This window comes from Microtus oregoni, unplaced genomic scaffold, assembly GCF_018167655.1.
Source record: "Microtus oregoni isolate MIOR12 unplaced genomic scaffold, Mior012 000018F_ref0000195, whole genome shotgun sequence".
In the NCBI taxonomy this organism is placed as follows: domain Eukaryota; kingdom Metazoa; phylum Chordata; class Mammalia; order Rodentia; family Cricetidae; genus Microtus; species Microtus oregoni.
In genome coordinates this window covers 37,060,398-37,082,487 of record NW_024543077.1, presented here as the reverse complement: position 1 = coordinate 37,082,487, position 22,090 = coordinate 37,060,398, and the positions used below count along the sequence as shown (strand labels likewise).

General features: G+C 46.9%; 1 protein-coding gene across 1 annotated transcript; it reads right to left on the bottom strand.

Annotated features, from left to right (window-relative positions):
- Positions 1-5,218: 5,218 nt before the first annotated feature.
- Positions 5,219-19,736, bottom strand: Coq10b (coenzyme Q10B). The gene is made up of 5 exons (XM_041668675.1): positions 19,578-19,736; positions 13,365-13,514; positions 11,617-11,809; positions 9,346-9,447; positions 5,219-6,247 (listed from the first exon to the last, which is right to left on the bottom strand). Exons 1-5 carry the CDS (start codon positions 19,685-19,687, stop codon positions 6,080-6,082), a joined length of 723 nt encoding a protein of 240 aa, XP_041524609.1. The 5' UTR covers positions 19,688-19,736; the 3' UTR covers positions 5,219-6,079.
- Between the last annotated feature and the right edge of the window lie 2,354 nt (positions 19,737-22,090).

Here is a 22,090-nt window from a genome sequence, read left to right as displayed (position 1 = left end):
CTCGGCTCACTTTTCAGCGTGGAAACCTCGTGTCTGATTCCCATCTCTGCAGAAAACAACTGTGTCTCAGACCTGTGAACCCAGCCCTGCGGAGGCAGAGGCAGAATGACCTGGAGTTCGAGGTCATCCTAATGTACTAGTGAGTTCCAGGTTTACCTGTGATATAGAATGACCTGCCGTTAAAAAACAAAACAAGGGCTGGAGAGATGGCTCAGAGGTTAAGAGCACTGCCTGCTCTTCCAGGGGACCTGGGTTCAGTTCCCATGTGTGGCAGCTCACAGCTGTCTGTAACTCCACTTTGGTGCCTTGACTAGGAACACCCCTAAGACTCCCCCCAAATACCCCAGCCAGTGGGGGTGAGAGCTTTGTCCCGGTCTGTCAATTTATGTCATTTTGTTTTGTCTGCCACTGTCCTGCGTTCTGTGTTCCTTTCTCCAGGAAACTTCGGCTTCCTAACTCTGGGGCCCAAGTGCTAGGTGAACGCATTATTGGCACTTGTGCTGTGTGTGGATCAGACATCTCTGATTCACCTGTATCTGTAAGGGACAGGGGGTCCCCCTGATGGAACTGGGAGTCGCAGGTCACACTCTGCAAGACAGGACAGGCCGCCTGAGAGATGGCGTTTGCTGAGAACGCGACGTGCCATCATCCCAGACTTATTTAAAGATATAATGTATAATTAAAAATACAGATTAATGATTACCATGTTACAGCCGTCTGGGTTACAGGGTTTTATATGATCAGTCTTCTAGGAAAGGGCAGGATTAAAGCTCTTGGCTAGCCAGTGTTTCATAGCAAAGTCCAAACCTGTTTCTTAAAAACTGTCAACAGCACGTCTGTGGTCACAAAAACTGCAAAAGAGTAATACTTCTAAAGAAGTCATTCAGAAAAGTAAAGTGCTAACTTTATATTCGGTAGAAGGGACGATGGCCATCAGACAGACCTAGACCAGCAGCACTGGTGTGGCCTGTTGTGTGATGATACACACACACACACACACACACATCACATCACATACTGTAGATGTGATTCAACTGTGGTTTAGAATATACTCTCTATGGTGATGCAAATTCACGGTTATAAAGGTCTATTCAGATTAACAAAAGCCACAAAAGCTGACTTAGAGATTTACACCTAAATACTTTATTTTTATTTTATTTTTTTAAAGATTTATTTATTTATTTATTTATTTATTTATTTATTTATTTATTTATTATGTATACAGTATTCTCAGTACTCTGCCTGCAGGCCAGAAGAGGACACCAGATCTCACTACAGATGGTTGTGTGCCACCATGTAGTTGCTGGGAATTGAACTCAGGACCTTTGGAAGAGCAGGCGGTGCTCTTAACCACTGAGCCATCTCTCCAGCCCACCTAAATACTTTAAAAAAAAAAATGATTTGTGTATATGAGTGCTCTCTTGCTCGGCACAGGGCACTGGGTATGAGTGCTCTTTTGCCTGTCCCCCTGGGTTCCACTACAGGTGGTTGGCGCCACCGTGTGGTTGCTGGGGATAGAACTCAGGACCCCTGGAAGAGAGGCCACTGCTCTCAACCGCTGAACCATGCCTCTCCAGTCCCCTCCATAGCTCTCCATACCTCCTCTCTCAGCCAAACTCCAGACAATCATCTGCAGGCACCCACCCATCTGAGTCACACAGTGTTCCTCAGGCGAGGGAGGTCACATTGACCGGCCAGTGAGTGAGGGACCCTTGGCCGTGCACGTAGCTCTTTCCCAGAAAGTGACATTAAAATTCAGGATTTAGCCGGGCCTTTAATCCCAGCACTCGGGAGGCAGAGGCAGGCGGATCTCTGTGAGTTCGAGACCAGCCTGGTCTACAGAGCTAGTTCCAGGACAGGCTCCAAAGCCACAGAGAAACTCTGTCTCAAAAAAACCAAAAAAAAAAAAAAAAAAAAAAAAAAAAAAAAAGACTAAAATTCAGGATTTAAATTAGAAACAGTTAGCTGGCTGAACCTTGAGATTGGGAGTACACGCAGGAAGTCCATTGCTGAGAAAGTTACGTCTACTAAAGTCGCTTCAAGCTCTGACTTTGGCCGGGCAGTGGTGGCGCACACCTTTAATCCCAGCACTTGGGAGGAAGAGGCAGGAGAAATCTTTGTGAGTTTGAGGCCAGCCTGGTCTACAAGAGCTAGTTCCAGGACAGGCTCCAATGCTACAGAGAAACCCTGTCTCGAAAAACAAAAACAAAACAACAAAAAAAAGCTTATTATATCAGACAGACTCTCAGCTCCTAGCAATGACTCCCCAGGTCTCCAAGAATGAGACTCCACCCAGATTGTAACACTGACCACTGGACAAGAAGCCCCAATCCAACATCTGCCACCAGAACCCTTTCCTGATGGAGGAAGGTCATTGGTTAAAAAAAAAATAAAGAAACGGCTTGGCTGGCCCTCATAGGTTAGAACACAGGTGGGTGGAGAAAACAGAACAGAATGCTGGGAGGAAGAGGAAGTGAGCTCAGACTCCACAGCTCTGCTCTGGAGCAGAGACGACATGCTCCCATCTCCAGGGCGGTCGAGAGAGCTCTGCCCTCTGAGGCACATGCGATGAAGCTCTGACCCAGGATGGACGTAGGCTAGAATCTCCCTGGTAAGTGCATCTAGCTGTGCTACATAGAATATTAGAAATGGGCTAGTCCAGGTGCGAGAGCTAGCCTAGAAGAGGCTAGATAGAAATGGGCCAAGCGGTGTTTAAAAGAATACAGTTTCCGTGTAATTATTTCGGGTAAAGCTAGCCGTGGGGGCGGCCGGGTGCCGGGGACGCAACCTGCCGCTCCTACTACTACACTTTCCCAGACAGTGGACAGCAGGACGCTGGAGAATTGATTGCCTCCGATGCTATGAAGACCACGGGAGCCTGGGATGGCTAAGTGGGTAGTGGGTATGACCTGGTCTCTGACTTTTGTAATAGATTCAGAAGCTGCTTGGTCTGCACTCAGGCATAATTTATCCTTCTTGGATCTCTGATAGTATTGACGGCTAGGCCAGCTATAACTTTGTCAACTTGGCAGCATCAGACAACTAGATATTCCGCAAGGCAATAGCCAGTTTGTTAGTTCATTTTATATGTAAAAAAAAAAAATAAATAAAATAAAGACCTTGCTTTTTCTTTTCTCTTTTTTTCTTTTTTTTTTTTTTTTTTTTTTGGTTTTTTCGAGACAGGGTTTCTCTGCGGCTTTGGAGCCTGTCCTGGAACTAGCTCTGTAGACCAGGCTGGTCTCGAACTCACAGAGATCCGCCTGCCTTTGCCTCCCAAGTGCTGGGATTAAAGGCGTGCACCACCACTGCCCAGCTTCTTTTTTTTTTAAAAAAAAACTTGTTTCGCTGTCTCAAAACTAGCTCTTGTAGACCACGCTGACCTCGAACTCAGAGATCCACCTGCTTCTGCTTCCTGAGTGCTGGGATTAAAAACCTTGCTCTTTCTAAAGCTACTAGGTCTTTTGATAAGACCAGCCAGAATCAGTGAGCTTCAGATTCAGCAAGGGACTTTCACAATAGCATGAAGAACCCTCAGGGGCTGTTAGAAAATGTCAACTGCAGACACCACATGCACCCAAGCACCCACACAAACCACATGCACACAAGCACCCAAATACACACACATGCAAACATGTAAAAGGAACAAGAACCCAAACATCTCCCATGCCACATAGTGAGTTCCAGGCCAGCCCGGGCTAACGACACACCATCAGAACTAAACCAAACACCAAAACTCCAATCAAATGCGAGGCACGTAGTATACGTAGATCACTTTGCTCTGGACGTGTGCAAGTGGGAAGACCCTGCTTCACTTGTTAAAAGCACAGATACAGCCACGAGCGGACAGCATGAGCTCCGCACAGCCAGTGCCTGAGAGGGCAGGACTCAGCTGAGCATTGAGCACCAAGTGGGGCACCATGACCGCACGTTTAGTAGGAAGAGGTGACAAGTCGGGTGGTGGTGGCGCATGCCTTTAATCCCAGCACTCAGGAGGCAGAGGCAGGCGGGTCTCTGTGAGTTCGAGGCCAGCCTGGTCTCTAAGAGCTAGTTCCAGGACAGGCTCCAAAGCTATAGGGAAACCCTGTCTCAAAGACAAAACAAAACAAAAGACAGAATAAGTAGTTCAGATTTGTCAGTCTATATGGAAGGTTTTTGCTGTTTTTGGCAGTGCTGAGGATCAAATTGAGTATAAACATTGCACCCATGAAAGTAATTTTTAAAAAAAGATTTATTATGTATAGTGTTCTAACTGCATGTATGCTTGTAGGCCAGAAGAGGGCACCAGATCTCATCACAGATGGCTGTGAGCCACCATGTGGCTGCTGGGATTTGAACTCATGACCTCTGAAGAGCAGCCAGTGCTCTTGACCTCTGAGCCACCTCTCCAGCCCCATCAAAGTATTTCTAAGACATGAAATCCTACAGTCCTACATTTGTGTGGCTACAGCTCTCAACTCGACAGACACCAAGTTGTAAGGTGCGGCTTGTTTGTTTCCCAGGCAGCCTGGCAGCTCAGATCCAAAATAACCACACAGGAACTGTATTAATTAAATCATTGCTTGGCCTATTAGCTCTAACTTTTTATTGGCTAGATCTTCCATCTTAATTTAGCCCATTTCTACTAACCTGTGTATCGTCATGAGGCTGTGGCATACCAATCAGGTAAAGTTCTGGAGTCTGTCTCCGGAGGGGCTACATGGCTTCCCTCTGACTCTATTTTCTTTCTCTCAGCATTCAGTTTAGTTTTCTCTGCCTACCTATATTCTACTCTGCGTAGGCCTAAGCCAGTTTCTTATTATTCATTAACCAATAGAAGCAACACATATACAGGAAGACTTCCCATCACCTAGTCACCTGGAAAGAGAGGTATCAGTTGAAGAATTCTGCCATCTGATAGCCCTATGGGTACGTCTGTGAGACATTTTCTTGACTGCTTTTCCATGTAGGAGGACCAAGCTACTATGGTGGTGTCACCTCCGGGCAGGAGAGTTTGGGAACAGGCCAGGAGCAGCATTCTTGGCCTGTTTTAGCCCCCACCTCTAGCTCTGCTTCCCTCTGGGATATACCATGACCTGTGGGCTGTGACCTGAACTAAACACACTCCTCACAAGTGCTTCAGCTCACGGTGTTTACAACAGCCACAGGGAAACTAGGTCGGCCACCTGTCAGAATACACACCAAAGCAATACAGAAACAATTTAAATAATCAAAGTCACTATACAAAAATAAACAAATTAACTTTATTAAGTCACGGCTTCAGTATTTACATTGATTTGCTTAAAAAAATATCAGTTTAGAATATTATTGCAAGTGAATATACACAATAAATAGAAAATGGGGACGTGCAGTGCTGGGGTATCGGCTGACTGACGTTGTCTGCTGCCTGCCGTGGCAGACCAGATTCTGACACAGCAGGCAGCAGACAACGTCAGTCAGCATTTTCAAAGTGCAGACAAGCACCCAAGGGGAGGTTTCGAATGTCTGGAAAATTAGCTTGGCACTCTGGACCACTCACCAAAAACATAAAAACAAAACAAAAAGCAAAAGTGTCTCTGGGAAGCAGCTTCCCAACAACACCGAGTTATCTACTGCTATTCATAAGAACAACTTAAATTACCCAAAGTGCTAAGACTTCATTAGTGGTACTTTAAATCAAAGTTTTCACATTAAATATATGATTACTCAAATATCCTAAACAGTAAGTTACAAATCCTCTGAACCTAGTAACTTAAACATGATACGGTTAATGTAACACACTCTGTCTCAGCTCACCTTTCAGGTAAGGGGTTAGTTTCACTTTGCACTCAAGTGAGGGATGCGGTATCCTAGCAACAGTGATGACACCATTATTATTACAAAGGCAGAACCTGCAAATGTACACATTACTTTGAGTTGCACTTGATTGAAGAAATAATTCTGTGTAGAGGTGGGTCTGTATTCAATGTACAAATTTTCAGTGGAGCAGGCGTAAGATCCAGGCAGGCTTAACAAACGCTTTCTGACTTTGAACAGACGATAAAGGGACCTCCTAAAGCAAACAAACGGGTCAAAAGGAGGTGGTGCCGGTTCTTATTTCATTTTAGGTATGGTGGATTTCATGAAGCATTAGCTCCCGAGGTATACTTGTTTCTGGACCGTATAATTTACACGCTCTTCTTTCAAAGGCAGCTACCATTTGTTTCACAACTTCATCGAAGAACAATGTAGCAAGCTGGGAATGCAGAAGTGAGCGGAATTCAAAAGAAACCTGGAAGGAAATGTGAGACATTATCTTACACACACTCGCCAGACTCAGTGACACACCCACAACCCGAGCATTCTGGAGGCTGAGGCAGGAGCACTGGGAATTTAAAACTTGAACTCACAGAGATCTGCTTGCCTCTGCCTCTCCAGTGCTGGAATTAAAGGCGGTGACACTACATGAGGCTAAATAACTTATAATTAATTAAAAACATTAAAAAAAAGACAAAAACAAAACAAAATTCTTTAATCCTAGCACTTAGGGAGACATAGGCAGGTGGATCTCTGTGAATTCGAGTCCAACCTGGACTACAGAACGAGTTCCAGGACAGGCTCCAAAGCTACATAAAGAAACCCTACCCCCAAAAAACCAAAATAAATAGATAGATAGATGGGTAAATAAAAAATTATATGTGCTGAGGTGGCTCGGTGGGTAAAAGTACCTGCTGCCAAGCCAGATGACCTCAATTTTCATCTTTAGGAACTGTGGATTATCCCTTTACACTGTGTGAATATATGTCATTGTGACTGGTTTAATAAAGAAGCTGACTGGCCAATAGCTGAACAGGTGGAGGTTATGCAGGACTTGCAGACAAAAAGAGAGCATGAAGGAGATGAGATGATCTTGCCTTACAGAGAAAAGGTACCAAGCCATGTGGCAGAGTGTAGGTAAGAAATTTGGGTTAATTTAAAATATAAGAGTTAGCTAGTAACAAGCCTGAGCTATTGGCAGAGCATAATTAATAAAAAGTCTCAGTGTGGTTATTTGGGAACTGGCTGGTGGGACAGAGAAGTCCACCCACAAGGACCTGCATGGTGGAGAGGGACAACTGACTCCAAGTTGTCCTCTTTCACGTACACAGTAAATGAAAATGTAATCAAATGACCTTGTATTTGTCAAAACAAAAAAAAAATCAAACGAAGGAGAAAAAGTGGCAGAAACAAAAGATTTTCACATGCTCATCACCCCAAATTTTCCTATTTGTCTTATATATGTCTATATAGCCATAGTAAAGTTGTCAAAATCAGAAAACTATCAGTTGCTAGGTAATAAATGCTAAGATCTAAACTGTAGATCGCTCACACTGCCAACTGTCCTATTACTGTCAACTTTAAGATTGACTCTAGGGCCTCATGTATGTGATAATTAGTAATTTTGGGGGACGACGATGACAGGATTTAACTGTAGAGCTTTAGTTGGCTTTCAAGTTGTGAACTACAGGCATGCTCTGGCTCTTACTTTATAATGAAAGTAATCAAGAGCTGAAAGACTATCCTTTACCCGGAATTACCACCATTCCTTATGATACAATGCCTGAGTCCCAAGCCCAGAGAAAGCTCATTTTCTAGTAGGAGGGCAGCGAATAATGGCTTAAACTCACTATGGCAGAGTGATATGAACAAGACACTTAGGAGTCTCTAGATCATTTATTTTTTTTTATGATAGAGGGTCTCACTATGCAGACTTGGCTGGCCCCGAACTCACAGAGATCGTGTGCCTCCGCATTCTCAGCATTGGGACTAACGGTGTGCACTACCACACCTGGCAAGAGTTTCGAGATTCCCCTTTGAATTTGATTTCTGCATCTATTACGTAACGTATGACTTTACCTTGGTGCTAATTTGAAGCCTCTATGGGTGTAAATGTCTTAGTATGAAGCAGAGAATGAAATGTTAAGTGGCTGGTTTTCCAGCGACTGACAATCAGTGGACCCGCCTAGTCTTCAGTGACTGACAATCAGTGGACCCGCCTAGTCTTCAGTTTATAGTTAAATCTGTAGCTTTTGAGGTTGGCAGAAAGAGGATCTCAAACACTCAAAGATGTAGGAATACTGTGTATCGAATGGCTTTTCAACTTCAGAATCTATACTGCCCTAATGTTGAAAATTAAAATACACTTTGCTTCACTAGTAAGCCATCCTGAAAACATGATCATTCAAAATAGCTACTGGAGCCAGGTAGTGGTGGCGCACGCCTTTAATGCCAGCACTCAGGGCGTCTCCCTGAGTTTGATCCCTCGTCTACAAAGCAAGTTCTAGGGCAGCTATAGGGGGACCCCATCTCAAAACACAACAAAACAATCAAGCAACCAGAAAAGGGTATTATTAGCTCTGAGCGGCAATGTCTGCTGTAACCCTAGCACCTGCGAGGCTGAGAGGTGATCGTGAAGTCAAGGCCAGCCCAAGTTGTGGAGCAAACTGCGGTCCACTATAGTGCCATATTACTTATGTTTGCTTTCCTTTTCTTCTGTTTTCTTTTTTGGTTTGTCGAGACAGGATTTCTCTGTAGCTTTGGAGCCTGTCCTGGAACTAGCTCTTGTAGACCAGGCTGGCCTCGAACTCACAGAGATCCGCCTGCCTCTGCCTCTTGAGTGCTGGGATTAAAGGTGTGCACCACCATCACCTGGTTATTATTTATGTTTTAATAAAAAAAGCTTGCCTGAAGATCAGAGGGCAAAGCAGCTACACTAGTCAGCCATAGAGGCCAGGCGGTGGTGGTGCACACCTTTAATCTCAGCACTAGAGAGAAATATAAGACAGGAGGAGACAGGTGTCAGGTCAGTCTCAGTCTGAGGATGTGTAGAAGCAGGACCGCCCATTTCTGTTGGAGGTAGAGGTAAGAGCCAGTGGCTGGCGACTTTGCTCTTTTGATCTTCATCTTCAACCCCAGTATCTGTCTCTGGATTTTTATTATCCATGCTACAGTCCAGCCTAGTTACAAAGTAAAACCATGCCTAAAACAATGCATAAATTGGGGCTGGCAAAACGGCTTGATGGCACTTTACACCAAGCCCGGTGATTGGAGTTTAATCCCCAGGACCCACAGAACAGGAGGATAGAAGACCCCTGAAAGCTGCTCCCCAGCCTCTCCCTGCGTGCTGTGCTGCACACACTATAAGAACTATATAACAGCCGGGCGATGGTGGCGCACGCCTTTAATCCCAGCACTCGGGAGGCAGAGGCAGGCAGATCTCTGTGAGTTCAGAGACCAGCCTGGTCTACAGAGCTAATTGCAGGACAGGCTCCAAAGCCACGGAGAAACCCTGTCTCGAAAAACCAAAAAAAAAAAAAAAAACAGAAAAAAAGAACTATATAACAGACTTACTGAAAAATCCAAGGTACAAGTTCTCGGATAGCCAGGAAGACCTGGGCTAAAACGCCAAGTCGTCTCCAAATGATTGAAAAGTTTCCCATCGGTACAAGATGCCTGAAACAAAATGGAGAGAAAAAATAAACAACTTTTATAGGAGCAAGAATCTACCACGACTGGGGCTCATTTCCTTGAGAAATAGTTATCTTTATCAGCTCAGAAGATGACCAGTAGCTTGGAACAAGGAAGTCATTTTCTCTTCCCGTGACTCAGGACTGCCAGCTGTTTTCCGGTATGCGCTCACTCACTGTCTACTCGGCTCTATCAGATTGCACTTCTTCACCAACAAGTCAGTCTGTGGGGGATGCAACTGCTCACGGGTGTTGACCACAGGTCTCTTCCTCAGTCACTAGTCATCTTTCTGAGCCTGGGTCTCTGTGATGTAGAATCACTTCGGAGACCAATCTCTGGTGTCTATAGAGTATTATGATGGGATTAGGTCCACAGGAAGGCACACCCTAAATGTGGGCAGCATGACTCCCACAACTGGTGCCCTGGACTCAAGAAACAGGAGATGGAAGCACCAGCATCCACCACCCTGACTCTTGGCTGGAGATGCAGTGTGACAAGCGGGCCAAAGCTTCCGCCCCCATGACCTCACCAGCTGCCATGTTTTCTCTACCACAAAGAAAGGCTCACTTGAACTGTGAGCCATCATAGCATAGACCCTGCTTCCTTATGCGGCTTCATGTCAGGTGCTTGGCCACAGTAACAAGTGTGTCAAACAGCCTCCCTGAACCTGGCTTCATCCATCTTGCTAGGCTGGCTGACCAACGAGCTTCAGAGACCCAGCTGCCTCTGCCCTCCAGGACTGGGGTCCCAGCCCATGCACCACTCCAGTTCAGGGAGCCACACTCAGGGCCTTAAGCAAGCACACAGTAAGTACTTTCCCAAATGGGCAATCCCCCAGCCCCGAGGGGTGCAGTCCCCCAGCCCCGAGGGGTGCAGTCCCCCAGCCCCAAGGAGTGATTTAAGAACCCCATTTCCAGTCCTGTACAAGTTAAATAGTACATATTTCTTTTTTTTTTCTTTTTTTTTCGAGACAGGGTTTCTCTGTAGCTTTTGAGTTTGTCTTGGAACTCGCTCTGTAGACCAGGCTGGCCTCAAACTCACAGAGATCCACCGAGTGCTGGGATTAAAGGCATGCGCCACCACCACCCGGCTTTATACTGCATTTCTTTAAGTTGTGAAATAACGTACTTTATACCTTCACTCTGAAATGGCCGATATGTTCATAAGATATCTGGTACATATTGGTTCGCCTGCCTCCATGGCTGTGCAGGGCATGCACACCCCGTACCCACCGAATTCAGAAGTACCAGATCCCAGCTGCAAGCCATCATGTTGGTGCTGGGAACTGAACCAAGTCCTCTGAAAGGGCAGCTGAATCCCTGAGCCATCTGCTCCACGCTTCTCCTCTCAGCTTCCTGGAACCTCTCACTGTCTTACCACTTCTCCCCAAACTTGAAAAACAAGTGTGCCTGGGTGGTGGCGCACGCCTTTAATGCCAGCACTCGGGAGGGAGCAGAGGCAGGCGGATCTCTGTGAGTTCGAGGCCAGCCTGGTCTGAGTTCCAGGACAGCCAGAGCTGTTACACAGAGAAATCCTGTCTCAGGAGGAAAAGAAGAGTGTGCACCTTGAACCGTCTGATCTTTTTCTAGTGGTAAAGTTATACGCTGAATATAGTAAATGTATCAAGTTTTCTTTCCCTTCTTTCTTTTTTTTAGAGACAGGATCACTTCGCAGCCCAGGTAGCCTCAAATTCATAGTCCACTTGCCAAGCACCTTCACTGTCAGGACGGCAGCATATCTATATCGTACCCTATCTTAAGAGTGCAAAGATGGGGCTGGAGAGATGGCTCAGAGGTTAAGAGCATTGCCTGCTCTTCCAAAGGTCCTGAGTTCAATTCCCGGCAACCACATGGTGGCTCACAACCATCTGTAATGATGTCTGATGCCCTCTTCTGGCCTGCAGACATACACACAGACAGAATATTGTATACATAATAAATAAATATTTAAAAAAAAGAGTGCAAAGATGAAGATGTCTCTCGCTTAGGAAAGCTCAAGCTGATGCCGTGTAAACGAACACAATCAGGACACAATAAACAGCTCCCCTCCGCTTACTAGAAGGATCTTTTAAGCTATTACATGTGATTTAACCCATTTAGTATAATAAACACCTAGGACATATTAAAAGAAAACCAAACACAACAACAAACTTACCTTTACCAAGTGTGGTTTGACCAAGGTTACGACTGATGTGTACCGCTCCAGAACAGGTGGAAACCCAATTTCTAATCGAGTTCTACAATAGCCAGCTCTCCTAGATAGTATGTCTGATTTTTTACACCAAGGAACGAAATGCTTATAGTCTTCCATTCCTGCTACCACGTCATACATTTCTTGCATTGAGTATCTTAAAAAGAGAGAGAAAGAATATTAACAACTGAGTCCATGGGATATGAGCTTTAAACAGAATATAAACAAACATTCCTAAGTCACTTGGCACACATGAGTCACACGATGGAATAGGAATAAAGGACCACACACACACACACACACGCACACACACGCACGCACGCACACACACACGCGCACACACGCACGCACGCACACACACGCACGCGCACACACACGCACACGCACGCACACACACACACGCACGCACACGCACACACGCGCACACACGCGCACACACACACACACGGGAGGTCACAGTGACTACAGTGATTTAATACGAATGTCCCCATAGACTCATACTTGAATGCTTAGTCATCAAGGAGCGGCACTATCTGAGAAGGATCAGAACAATAAGGAGGTAAGGGGCCTTGTTAAAAGGAGGTGTGACCTTACTGGAGGAAGTGTGTCACTTGGGATAGGCTTTGAGGTTTCAGAAGCCCATGCTAGGCACGGGCTCTCTACCTGCAGACTGGGGTGTAGCTCTCGGCCACCTCTCCAGCACCATGTCTGCCAAGCCTGCTGCCATGATGATAATGGACTAATAATAACCCTCCGAAACTGTAAGCTGCCCCCCCCCCCCATTAAATGCTTTCTTTTTTAAGAGCTGCCTTGGCCACAGCAACAGGACACTGACTAAGAAAATGACCAAAAACAAAAATGAAACTCTTTGAATATATGTAAAAGGCAACCTGGCTAAGAACCAGATAGTTACTATTGTTGCTCGTAGAGGCAAGGGAAGCATGGGGGCACGTGCCTACACGTGCCTACAGTCCTAACACTCAAGAGGCTCTGGGAGGAGGATTGCCAAGAGTTCAAGCACGGATTGAGCTATATAGCAAGTACCAGGCCAGTCAACGCTACAGAGTGAGACCCTGTCTCAAAACCCAAATAAATAAATAGATCCTGGACACAATTAAAATATAACCCACCATAAAATTATAATTAATCATAAATTACAAAAGGATATTTTGGGCGGAGTGGGGGTGGCGCACCTTTACTAACCCCAGCACTCAGAAGGCAGAGGCAGGCAAATCTAGTTCGAAGCCAGCCAGGGCTGCACAGAGAAACCATGTCTTGCAATTCATCGCCAAAGGAAGGAGGCATTTTTGGAGACAGGGTTTCTCTGTCTAACAGCCCTAGCTGTCCTGGAACTAGCTCTGTATCCCAGGCCAGCCTCGAACTCAGAGATTCGCCCGCCTCTGCCACTCAAGTGCTGGTAAAGGCATGCGCCACCTGGCATCTTCATGTTTTAATTAATCTTTATAAACATGAAAACAACAAACAAAAATGAAGTAAATTATATCCTTTAAATGTTAACGTTAATTATATCCTATACAGTTAATATAATATTACAGTCTTTCAACAATATGTATAAATCAGCCAGGGCTGTAGACAAATTAACCTAGAAAAAGCAGTTTGATCTATAGGAAGACAATCCAGAGAGAAAGCAGCATGCCACTCCATAAAAAAGTAAAAGTACTCTTTTAATAAAATCACTATTCCATACAAACCCGATAATCCTTCTCTCTGAATACTCTTTCCGTTTATTTACTAGTGGCGCAGTGATCTTGAAGAAAGTTCTTGCGTAGATCTCTTTAGGCACAACTGAGGCATGCAGTGGAAGCGCTCTGTTCATCAGTATACCACAGGAAGCTAAGTGTCTAAAAAACAACGGATAACAGGTAAGACAAAAATTAAACACAAATTATACAGGCATTATAAAAAGAAATCATATTTCAGAAGAGTTTGCAACTTTAGAGTAGTGCTGAAAACACAGCTCAGATTCAGAAAGATAAACCAAGTGCACAGAGAAAACAAAAACGAGCTGGAGCAATGGCTCGGCGGAATAAAGCAGCGGCTGCTCTTCCGGAGGACCCAGGTTCAATTCCCAGCACCCACATGGCAGGTCAAGACTGTAACTCTAGTTCTAGGTGATATGACACACTCACACAGACTTACATGCAAGCAAAACACCAATGCACGTGAAATATAAATAAATGAAAACAAAAACCTCAAATCAGAACAACAGTTGACAGCGTGGTTAGAAGCTTCTGGCACCAATGCTCTCTTCTCTGGAGCTGGCTCTCGGCTGTTACTATGGATCACAACAGTCTGCCACAGGCTGGCTCGGATGTTCTCCATCCAGTACTCAGTTCACCTCAGACATCTGAGTTGGTTCCCGGTGGGTCTCACAGAGCTGGCTAGATTCCTGCCCATACCAGTGAGCCCTGAGACAGGCCTGAGTCTCGGATCCGGAATCTGGGGTGTTAGAACTGCTACTCCTGACCTCCTCACCATTTATTTCAGCACTCGTGTTACAGCACGGTCCTGTTACAAAGGGTTAGCTGTCTGAGGTGAGTCTATGTGCAGACTCCAGCTAGGCCCCTCCTCACATTCTTAAACCATGTCTTTATATATGAGTGCTGTCTGCATGTTCACCTGTGTGCCAGAAGAGGGCATCAGAACCCATGATAGATGGTTGTGAGCCACTAATCATTGTGTGGTGGCTGGGAATTGACCTCAGGACCTCTAGGAGAGTAGTCAATGATGTTAACCACTGAACCATCTCCCCAGCCCTGTTCACTCTCCTCTAACAAGCCGACTGAATAGCTGTTTTACACTATCCCCACCATTATGTTAACCACTGAACCATCTCCCCAGCCCTGTTCACTCTCCTCTAACAAGCTGACTGAATAGCTGTTTTACACTATCCCGCCATTATTAGTCCACACACACTCAAGCTCTGATTCGGTCTTGACTGTTAATCACTACAGAGCACCACAGTGTATACGGCATATGAGCCTCACAGGGATGACACGGTAGCTAAGTACCCCACCACAGATATAGACCCACGACTAAAATTAAAACTCTTCAAAAGACTGTGTGGGCTGGAGAGATGGCTCGTCCTTTAAGAGTGCATACTGTTCCTGCAGACACCTGAGTTCAGTTTCCAGAACCCAAACTGGGCAGCTTACAACAATCACTAACCCTAGCTCTAGGGGATCGGAACCCTCTTCTGGACTCTGAGAGCGCCTACATCCATGTGTGCATACCCACCCACCCACCCACCCACATATATACACGAAGTTAAAAAGAAAACAGTGTCAGGGAACCAGAAAAAATACTCAGTGGGTAAAGGTTCAGCAAGTAACTCAACAGCCTGACAATCCCAAAACCCTAAAGGCAAAGGGAGAGAGTCAACTCCACCACACTGCCCTCTGACCCCACACACTGCCCTCTGACCCCACACACTCACCAGACATCACAGACGCAAGCACAGAGTACCACGTAGTTGTTTAGAGTGCTAAAAACAAATGGGTGTGGAGTTATGACCAAATCTTCAGATAAGGTGTGCCTGGAAACCTTGGAATTGTTTTAGTGGACAAGTAATAAGCAGGGCTGTGCTTAGTGCACAGGGTGTAATCACAGATACTCAGTACTAGGCAAGATCTTGAGTTCAAGGCCAGACTGGGAAACTTAGTGAAAGTCTGTCTCAACCTAAAAATGTCTTGGGGCTATCGCTCAATGGTAAAATATATATACTTATGAATAGAGAAACACAGTCACTTATACGTAAATAATGAACTAAATGGGGCGGAGATTCCGGGCAGAGAGTTGAGCAGTATCCCAAAACTGAAAGACAGCCTGGCACAGCAGAACACGCCTGCAATCCCAACACTCTGGGAGAGAGAGGCAGGAGGATAAAGAGTTCAAAGACAGCCTGGTTTTCTACACAGTGAATTCCAGGAGGCCAGACACAGGCAGACTCTGTTTAGCCAACTAACAAGCACCCAGGCTCAGGGCAGACACTTCGTAATTCCACCACTAGGGGGCATCAAGGACGTAAAGTCATCCAAGGCTACAGAGTTTGAGGTCAGCTGAGATGATGAGGGCGTCTGTCTCAGACTAAACACACTTAGAAAAGACCAACGCTGCAGGGGCAGTATAACAGGCCAGGAGGACAGATAACAAATACTGCGGCTGAAGAGATGGCCCAGTGGGTCAAGCTCATGCCAGGAAAACACGAGGACCTCAGTTCTCAAGAATCCACATAGAAGTCAGATGCAGACAGAACGCTGTGTTCCTCCACACTTAAAGGGAAGCCCCGGGAGCGCGCGCGCACACACACACACACCCCAAAGCAGGAAACTACCTGGTTGCAAGAAATAGAGAAATCAAGCCGGAACTGAGCTGTGAGCTTCCTCTCTGATGGCAAACTTCCACAGCCCAGGAGGCACTACATCAGGCTGCTATGGATCAAGTCCTTAGTAATATTTCCCAGGCTAAGTGGGTATCAGCTCATCATGCAGGCTGAGCTCAATGGTGTAATATTGGTATGACTACTACACAGGAAAGGGATGTTTTCCTCGCTGATTTGAGGTCTGTGCCCCAGGAAGACATTCACGCCTGTCCTGTGAATCTGGGAGGTCACAGGCCTTAGCATGGAGCCTGTTACCGTTGTTTTGCTAAATGGACATGTTGTCAAACTGTTTTCTAAACACAACATTTACACCCCTAATGACTGCTACGTTCAGCCTGTCAGACACGTTTCTTTTCCCAAGTGGATGGAAGTTTATATAGAAACTCAGAGCAGTTAAAGCACTGAGACTAAGGGACTGCTGGGCACTCAGCCTTAAATGGGACCGCTGGATCACCTGCTCCAAAGCTCAGAACACAGCAACAGAATGGGCAATAAACAACATAAAAACTGAAGGACAGAGAGGAACACTACAAAACAGTGTCTTCTGGACAGGAGAGAGCTGTTACACTCATGAATGCCCTGTGGCTGTGTCTGCTGGCCACCACCTCCCCAGTGCCGAGATTAAAGGCATGCAGCATCATATCCAGCTTCTTTTATATGGGGGGGGGGGGGGTGTGTGTGTCACAGAAATGACTCAGCAAGTAAAGGTACTTGTCACCAAGCCTGGTGACCTGATTTGCTCCCAGTGACCCACGGTGGAGAAGAGAACTGGTTCCCTAAAGTTGTCCTGAGACTTCTCCAGGTACACACACCATACTGCAGGTACACACACCATACTGCAGGTACACACACCATACCCTGGGTACACACACCATACTGCGGGTACACACACCATACTGCGGGTACACACACCATACTGCGGGTACACACACCATACTGCGGGTACACACACCATACTGCAACATAATGTGTACCCACACTAACACACACAGTAATTAATAAAAAGTTGAGGGGCTGGAGAAATGGCTCAGCGGTTAAGAGCACTGACTGCTCTCCCAGAGGACCCGGGTTCAATTCCCAGCACCCACATGGCAGCTCACAACTGTCTGAAAATCCAGTTCCAAGGGATCTGACACCCTCACACCAATGCACATAAAATAAAGATAAATAAATCATAAAAAAATTTAAAAAAATAAATAAATAAATAAATAAAAAGTTGACAAAGCCGTGGCACACACGCTCAATTCCAGCATTCAGGGGCAGAGGTAGTTGGATCTTTGTGAGTTCAAGGCCAGCCTGACCTACAAAGTTGAGTTCCGGGAAAGCCAGAGCTACATAGTGAGACCCTGTCTCAATAAATACATAAATAAAATTTTGATAATGAAAACTTACAAAAATAACTTAAAACATGTATCAAATTAGTATATGGCCAAAAAAAAGAGAACCAGGGGCTAGAGAGATGGCTCAGAGGTTGAGAGCATTGCCTGCTCTTCCAAAGGTCCTGAGTTCTATTCCCAGAAACCACATGGGGGCTCACAACCATCTGTAATGGGTCTGGTGCCCTCTTCTGGCCTGCAGGTATACACACAGACAGAATATTGTATACATAATAAATAAATAGAACCAAAACCAACAAAAAGAACAACAAAAAAAAAAAACAGTATGCAAAATGCCTAGTTGTTTATTTTCTCTACATGGTCCTGACTAGCATGGAACTTCTATGTACACAAGACTGGCTCTGAACTAGCAGAGATCCACCTGCCTCTTTCCTTGTGTTACTTTTGTTTCTGAGAGAGACTCACTCCGTGTAGACCAGGTTAGGCTTGAGCTCGAAATCCAACGTGTGTGTTTAAAACACGAACACATCTCCTGACCAGTGTGCCTGCCTTGGTTACAGTGTCCTGGACCACACATCTGTTCTCACACCCTGCCAAGGGCTGGGGACATAGAGGTAGAGCTGGCTAACATGTTCACCGCCCCAGGGCTGGCTCTAGCTCCTCTCCCATTCACCTGACCCAAGAGGCTAGAATTGCAAGATGGAGAGCCAAACAATTAGCTGCTTACCCAATTAAACCAATAAACGAATACTGAAACTCATGGCAAACACACGTTTTATCACTGATATTCCAAAGCCGAATACTGAAACTCATGGCAAACACACGTTTTATCACTGATATTCCAAAGCCACTCTTTCAAATAACCTATTATAATAAAGGGCGGAACACAAGCTGATGTATTCTCAAGTCATTTTTGTTGCCTTTTTGTTGTTGTTTTTGAGATCCAGGCTGGTCTGGACTTCCTGAGCACAAGCCTCAGACCACAGGGAGCAAACGGGCACCTAAGGAATAATAGAAGCATATCTCAAGTATGAAGAGATTACATCCTGCTCGGAAAGCTACCTGTTGAGGAGAAGCTATCTGATTTCACTTTAGTTTGGAGGTGGAGCACTGGTCTTACTTTTTGTTTTGTAATTTTTTTTTCTCCCCGAGACAGGGTCTCTCTGTGTAACAGCTCTAGCTGTCCTGGAACTCATTCTGTACACCAGGATGGTCTCGAACTCACAGAGATCCACCTGCCTCTGCCTCCCGGGTCCTGGGAGCGCCAACACTGCCAGGCAGTTTTTGTTTGTTTTTGACGCTGTAGCTCTGGCTGGTCTGGAACTAGCTAGCAAGGCAGACCAGGGTGGCCTCAAGCACTAGGCCCCGCCTCTTTGTTGCTATTTTAAAGTCTTCATTCAACTTCAACGTCCTGGAGCTCAGCAAGATTTGTGCTTTCTGCTCTGTAACGTACACATATCGGTTCATTTTAAATACTAATTTGGCTTTGTGGTCTTGAGACTGGGTCTCACTTGTAGCTTAAGCTGGCCTCGAACTCACAGCGATCCTCCTACCTTCGCTTCGCGGCCAGGACTACAGATTTGAGCCACCACGCCCAGCGAATTTTAATTCTTGAGACTAGTATTACACTATCATTCCTAACAGAAAACTGCGTGTCGAACTTACACTACCCTTCACGTCTCGACATTCATCTCCACCCTCAAGCCCCTGAAACGGGCCAACCAGGAAACCTGGAGGACGAACCATCTTCAAGGTTACAGGACCTCAGAGCGCAGTGGAAAACAAAACAAACCACAACAGGTCCTCTGCGTTGGCTGCGTTTCATTCTGCGAGGGCCGAGTGGCCGGGGTCAAAGAACTCGGCGGCGAGGAAGACGCGAGCGTCTGGCGGGCGGTTCACCGCCAGGACACGCACTCCCACGGCCCCGGGAGCCGCCCGCCGCCAGCCGCCGCGGGCCACCGGATGCCAGGAGACCCGAAGGACAGGAGCGGGCGGCCGAGCAGCCACTCGGCTGCTCCCACGACCGCCTCCTCGCTGACTCACCCCGAAAACACGAGGTGCACGCGGGCCAGCCATCTCCGGGCCCCGCCGGAGCCCCGCGCCCAGCCTACGGTCAGCGCCCTGGCCACAGCCCCGCCCCGCCCCGCGCCCGCCGGCCGGCCGCCCGGAAAACCTCCGCTCGCTACCTGACGTTGCGCGCAGGTCCCCGCGCCGGGGCTTCCGCCACGGTGGTCGACTTCGGACGGCACCCCGACGCCACCCTGGCCAGCGCCTTCTGACCGGTCCGAGCTGCCATGATCGTCTGGCTGAAGCCGGTAGGCGACGCCGGTACCGGGGCCCGAGGCACCGCCCTCCGGCCGGCCCGGCGGGAGGGCTTCTGCGCCTCTGAGCCAATCCGCAGGCCCTTTGGGCAACGGGAACCGCCCCTTCTCCGCGTTTCCCCGCCCCCGCCCCCCTGACGCCAGGCTGACGCCAGACAGACGCACGCGCCCGCCGGCCAATCAGAGGGGCGCGAGTCGCCGGGACGCGCGCCGCCCCTCTCACGCGCCTGCGCATTTACGCGATCTGCGTGGCGCCCTCCTCCTGAGTTCGCCCGCGGTCCTGGCTGTAGTCTGGAGCGGGGAGAGAGAGCTCCGGAGCCGGTGTGTTATGTAATCGTCCCCCCTCCGTCCGTCCCCCGTGCTGAGCCTGGCACGTTCTCGCGCCTGCCGCCAAGCCTGGGGTTGATCCGGGTCACGCTGTCCCGGCGGGACCAGGCCGTTCTAGCTGCCTTTTTGCGACGTTGGAAAAAAAATTGTATTTATTTATGAGGGGCCACACTTGCCAAGCGCGTGTGTGGCGATCAGAGTGCATTCTCTTTCCATGTGGGTCCGAGGGAGAGAACTCACGTACCAGGCTTGCACGGCGAGTGTTTTTAACCGCTTAGCCTCTTGCTACTTCTATATAATTTAAAGTGTTTAATTATGTTCTACTACTTTATTAGATAGAGAGTGTGTTTGGGACTGCTGTGTGGGATGTGTCCGGCCCATGGAGGTCAGAGGACAGATTTGTGGAGTCCCCTTTCTCCCTCCATCTTCGTGTGGGTTCTGGGGAAACAATTTGGTTAATAGATTTTTGAGGAATAAACGAGATTGTCAGTTACACATAGGCAACGAATGTTTTTGAAGAACTTACTAGCTGCTGGAGAAGGGAATGAGTCTGCCTCCTCAGACAGTTTATATTTCAAAGCAGAAGAGGGATCTTAATATATAATACAATATCAGATCGTGTAGAATAAAAAAATAAAATAAAATAGGGAGTAGGGCATAATGGCACGTGCCTATAATCCTGGCCCTGGAGAGACCAAAAGAAAAGGCACTCCGGGCTGGATTGAACTCAGTGAGTGGACTCAGAAGGAGTCTGTGATCACGCAGGCCAAGCCCTCCTGCTGCCCGGCTGGAGTGACTAGCCAACAAGGTGTGACCCTTGACAGAGTGATACTGAATACAATCATACACATACGCGTGTGGTGCGTGTGTACACAAATATACACAAACAAATACATGTACTCGATTCCTTGTCCTCTTTTTCCTAGGCGGTCCAGTTTCTATGCTCTCCCCGTCTCTAATCCTTTCACCTAAGCCTTCTGTCCTGTAAAACTGACCCCGTGATAGGCTTCTCTGGTCGTCTGTTGTGTTGTCATAACAGAATGCCTGGACCGGGGATTGAAATCAGTGGTAAAGTACTTGTCAGGGGTGCATCCTGTCCCTTTCCCTCCAAAAAACGTCTGAGACTAGGGGATTTATGAAGGCAAGAGATTTATCTGCTTCTTTGTGGCAGCTGGCACCTACGTGGAGAAGCTGGCGCGTGCAGAGAGGGCTGTCACGTGGTAAGAGAAGCAGGAAGTCAGGTGTGGTTGGAATGAGAATGACCCCTGGAGGGTCATAGGTTTGAATGAGCCCTGTCCATAGTTGGTGAAAACCTTCTGTAAGGATTAAGAGGTGTGGCTTTGTCCTTAGATCTGGGCTTTGAAGTTTCAAAAGCCTACACCGGTACAGTTAGTGTGTCTGTGTCATCCCCCCTCCCCTTTTTACTTTCGGTTTTTCGAGACAGGGTTTCTCTGTGGTTTTGGAGCCTGTCCTGGAACTAGCTCTTGTAGACCAGGCTGGTCTCGAACTCACAGAGATCCGCCTGCCTCTGCCTCCCGAGTGCTGGGATTAAAGGCGTGCGCCACCACCGCCCAACCCCTTTTACTTTTGGGTCAGAGTGACAAGATATAAACTCTTGGCTACTGCTCCTACCTGCCTGCTGCTGGACTGAGCTAAAACTGCAAGCAGTTAAATGTTTGGCCATGGTGTCTCATCATAACAATAGAACATTAACTTCAATACCTGGGTTAGGTCAGGCTTTTTATTTTTTTATTTTACTGGTTTTATTTTGTGGGTGTTTTTCATGGATATATGAATGTTGCCTGTAGAGGCCAAAGGACAACCTCAGGAATCATCCCTCTGAAGCCATATACCCTGTTTTGGTTTTGTTTATTTTTTTTTATTGCTTTATATTATTTGTGGGTGTGTTGTCTACATCTGTGTCTGTACACCACCTATGTGCAGTGTCTTTAGAGGCCAGAAAAAGGCTTCGGATCCCCTGGAACTGGAGTTACAGACAGTTGTGAGCTGTCCCACATGTAATCCCACATGGGTGCTGGGAGTTGAACCTG

What these genes read in the sequence shown, in the direction of transcription:
- Coq10b (XM_041668675.1), bottom strand. Translation starts at nt 19,687, where the DNA reads ATGGCAGCTCGGACCGGTCAGAAGGCGCTGGCCAGGGTGGCGTCGGGG. An exon ending in GGACCTGCGCGCAACGTCAG is followed by an intron (nt 13,515 to 19,577) that starts GTAGCGAGCGGA and finishes GTTGTTTTTTAG; the next exon opens with ACACTTAGCTTCCTGTGGTA. An exon ending in TCAGAGAGAAGGATTATCGG is followed by an intron (nt 11,810 to 13,364) that starts GTTTGTATGGAA and finishes TCTCTTTTTAAG; the next exon opens with ATACTCAATGCAAGAAATGT.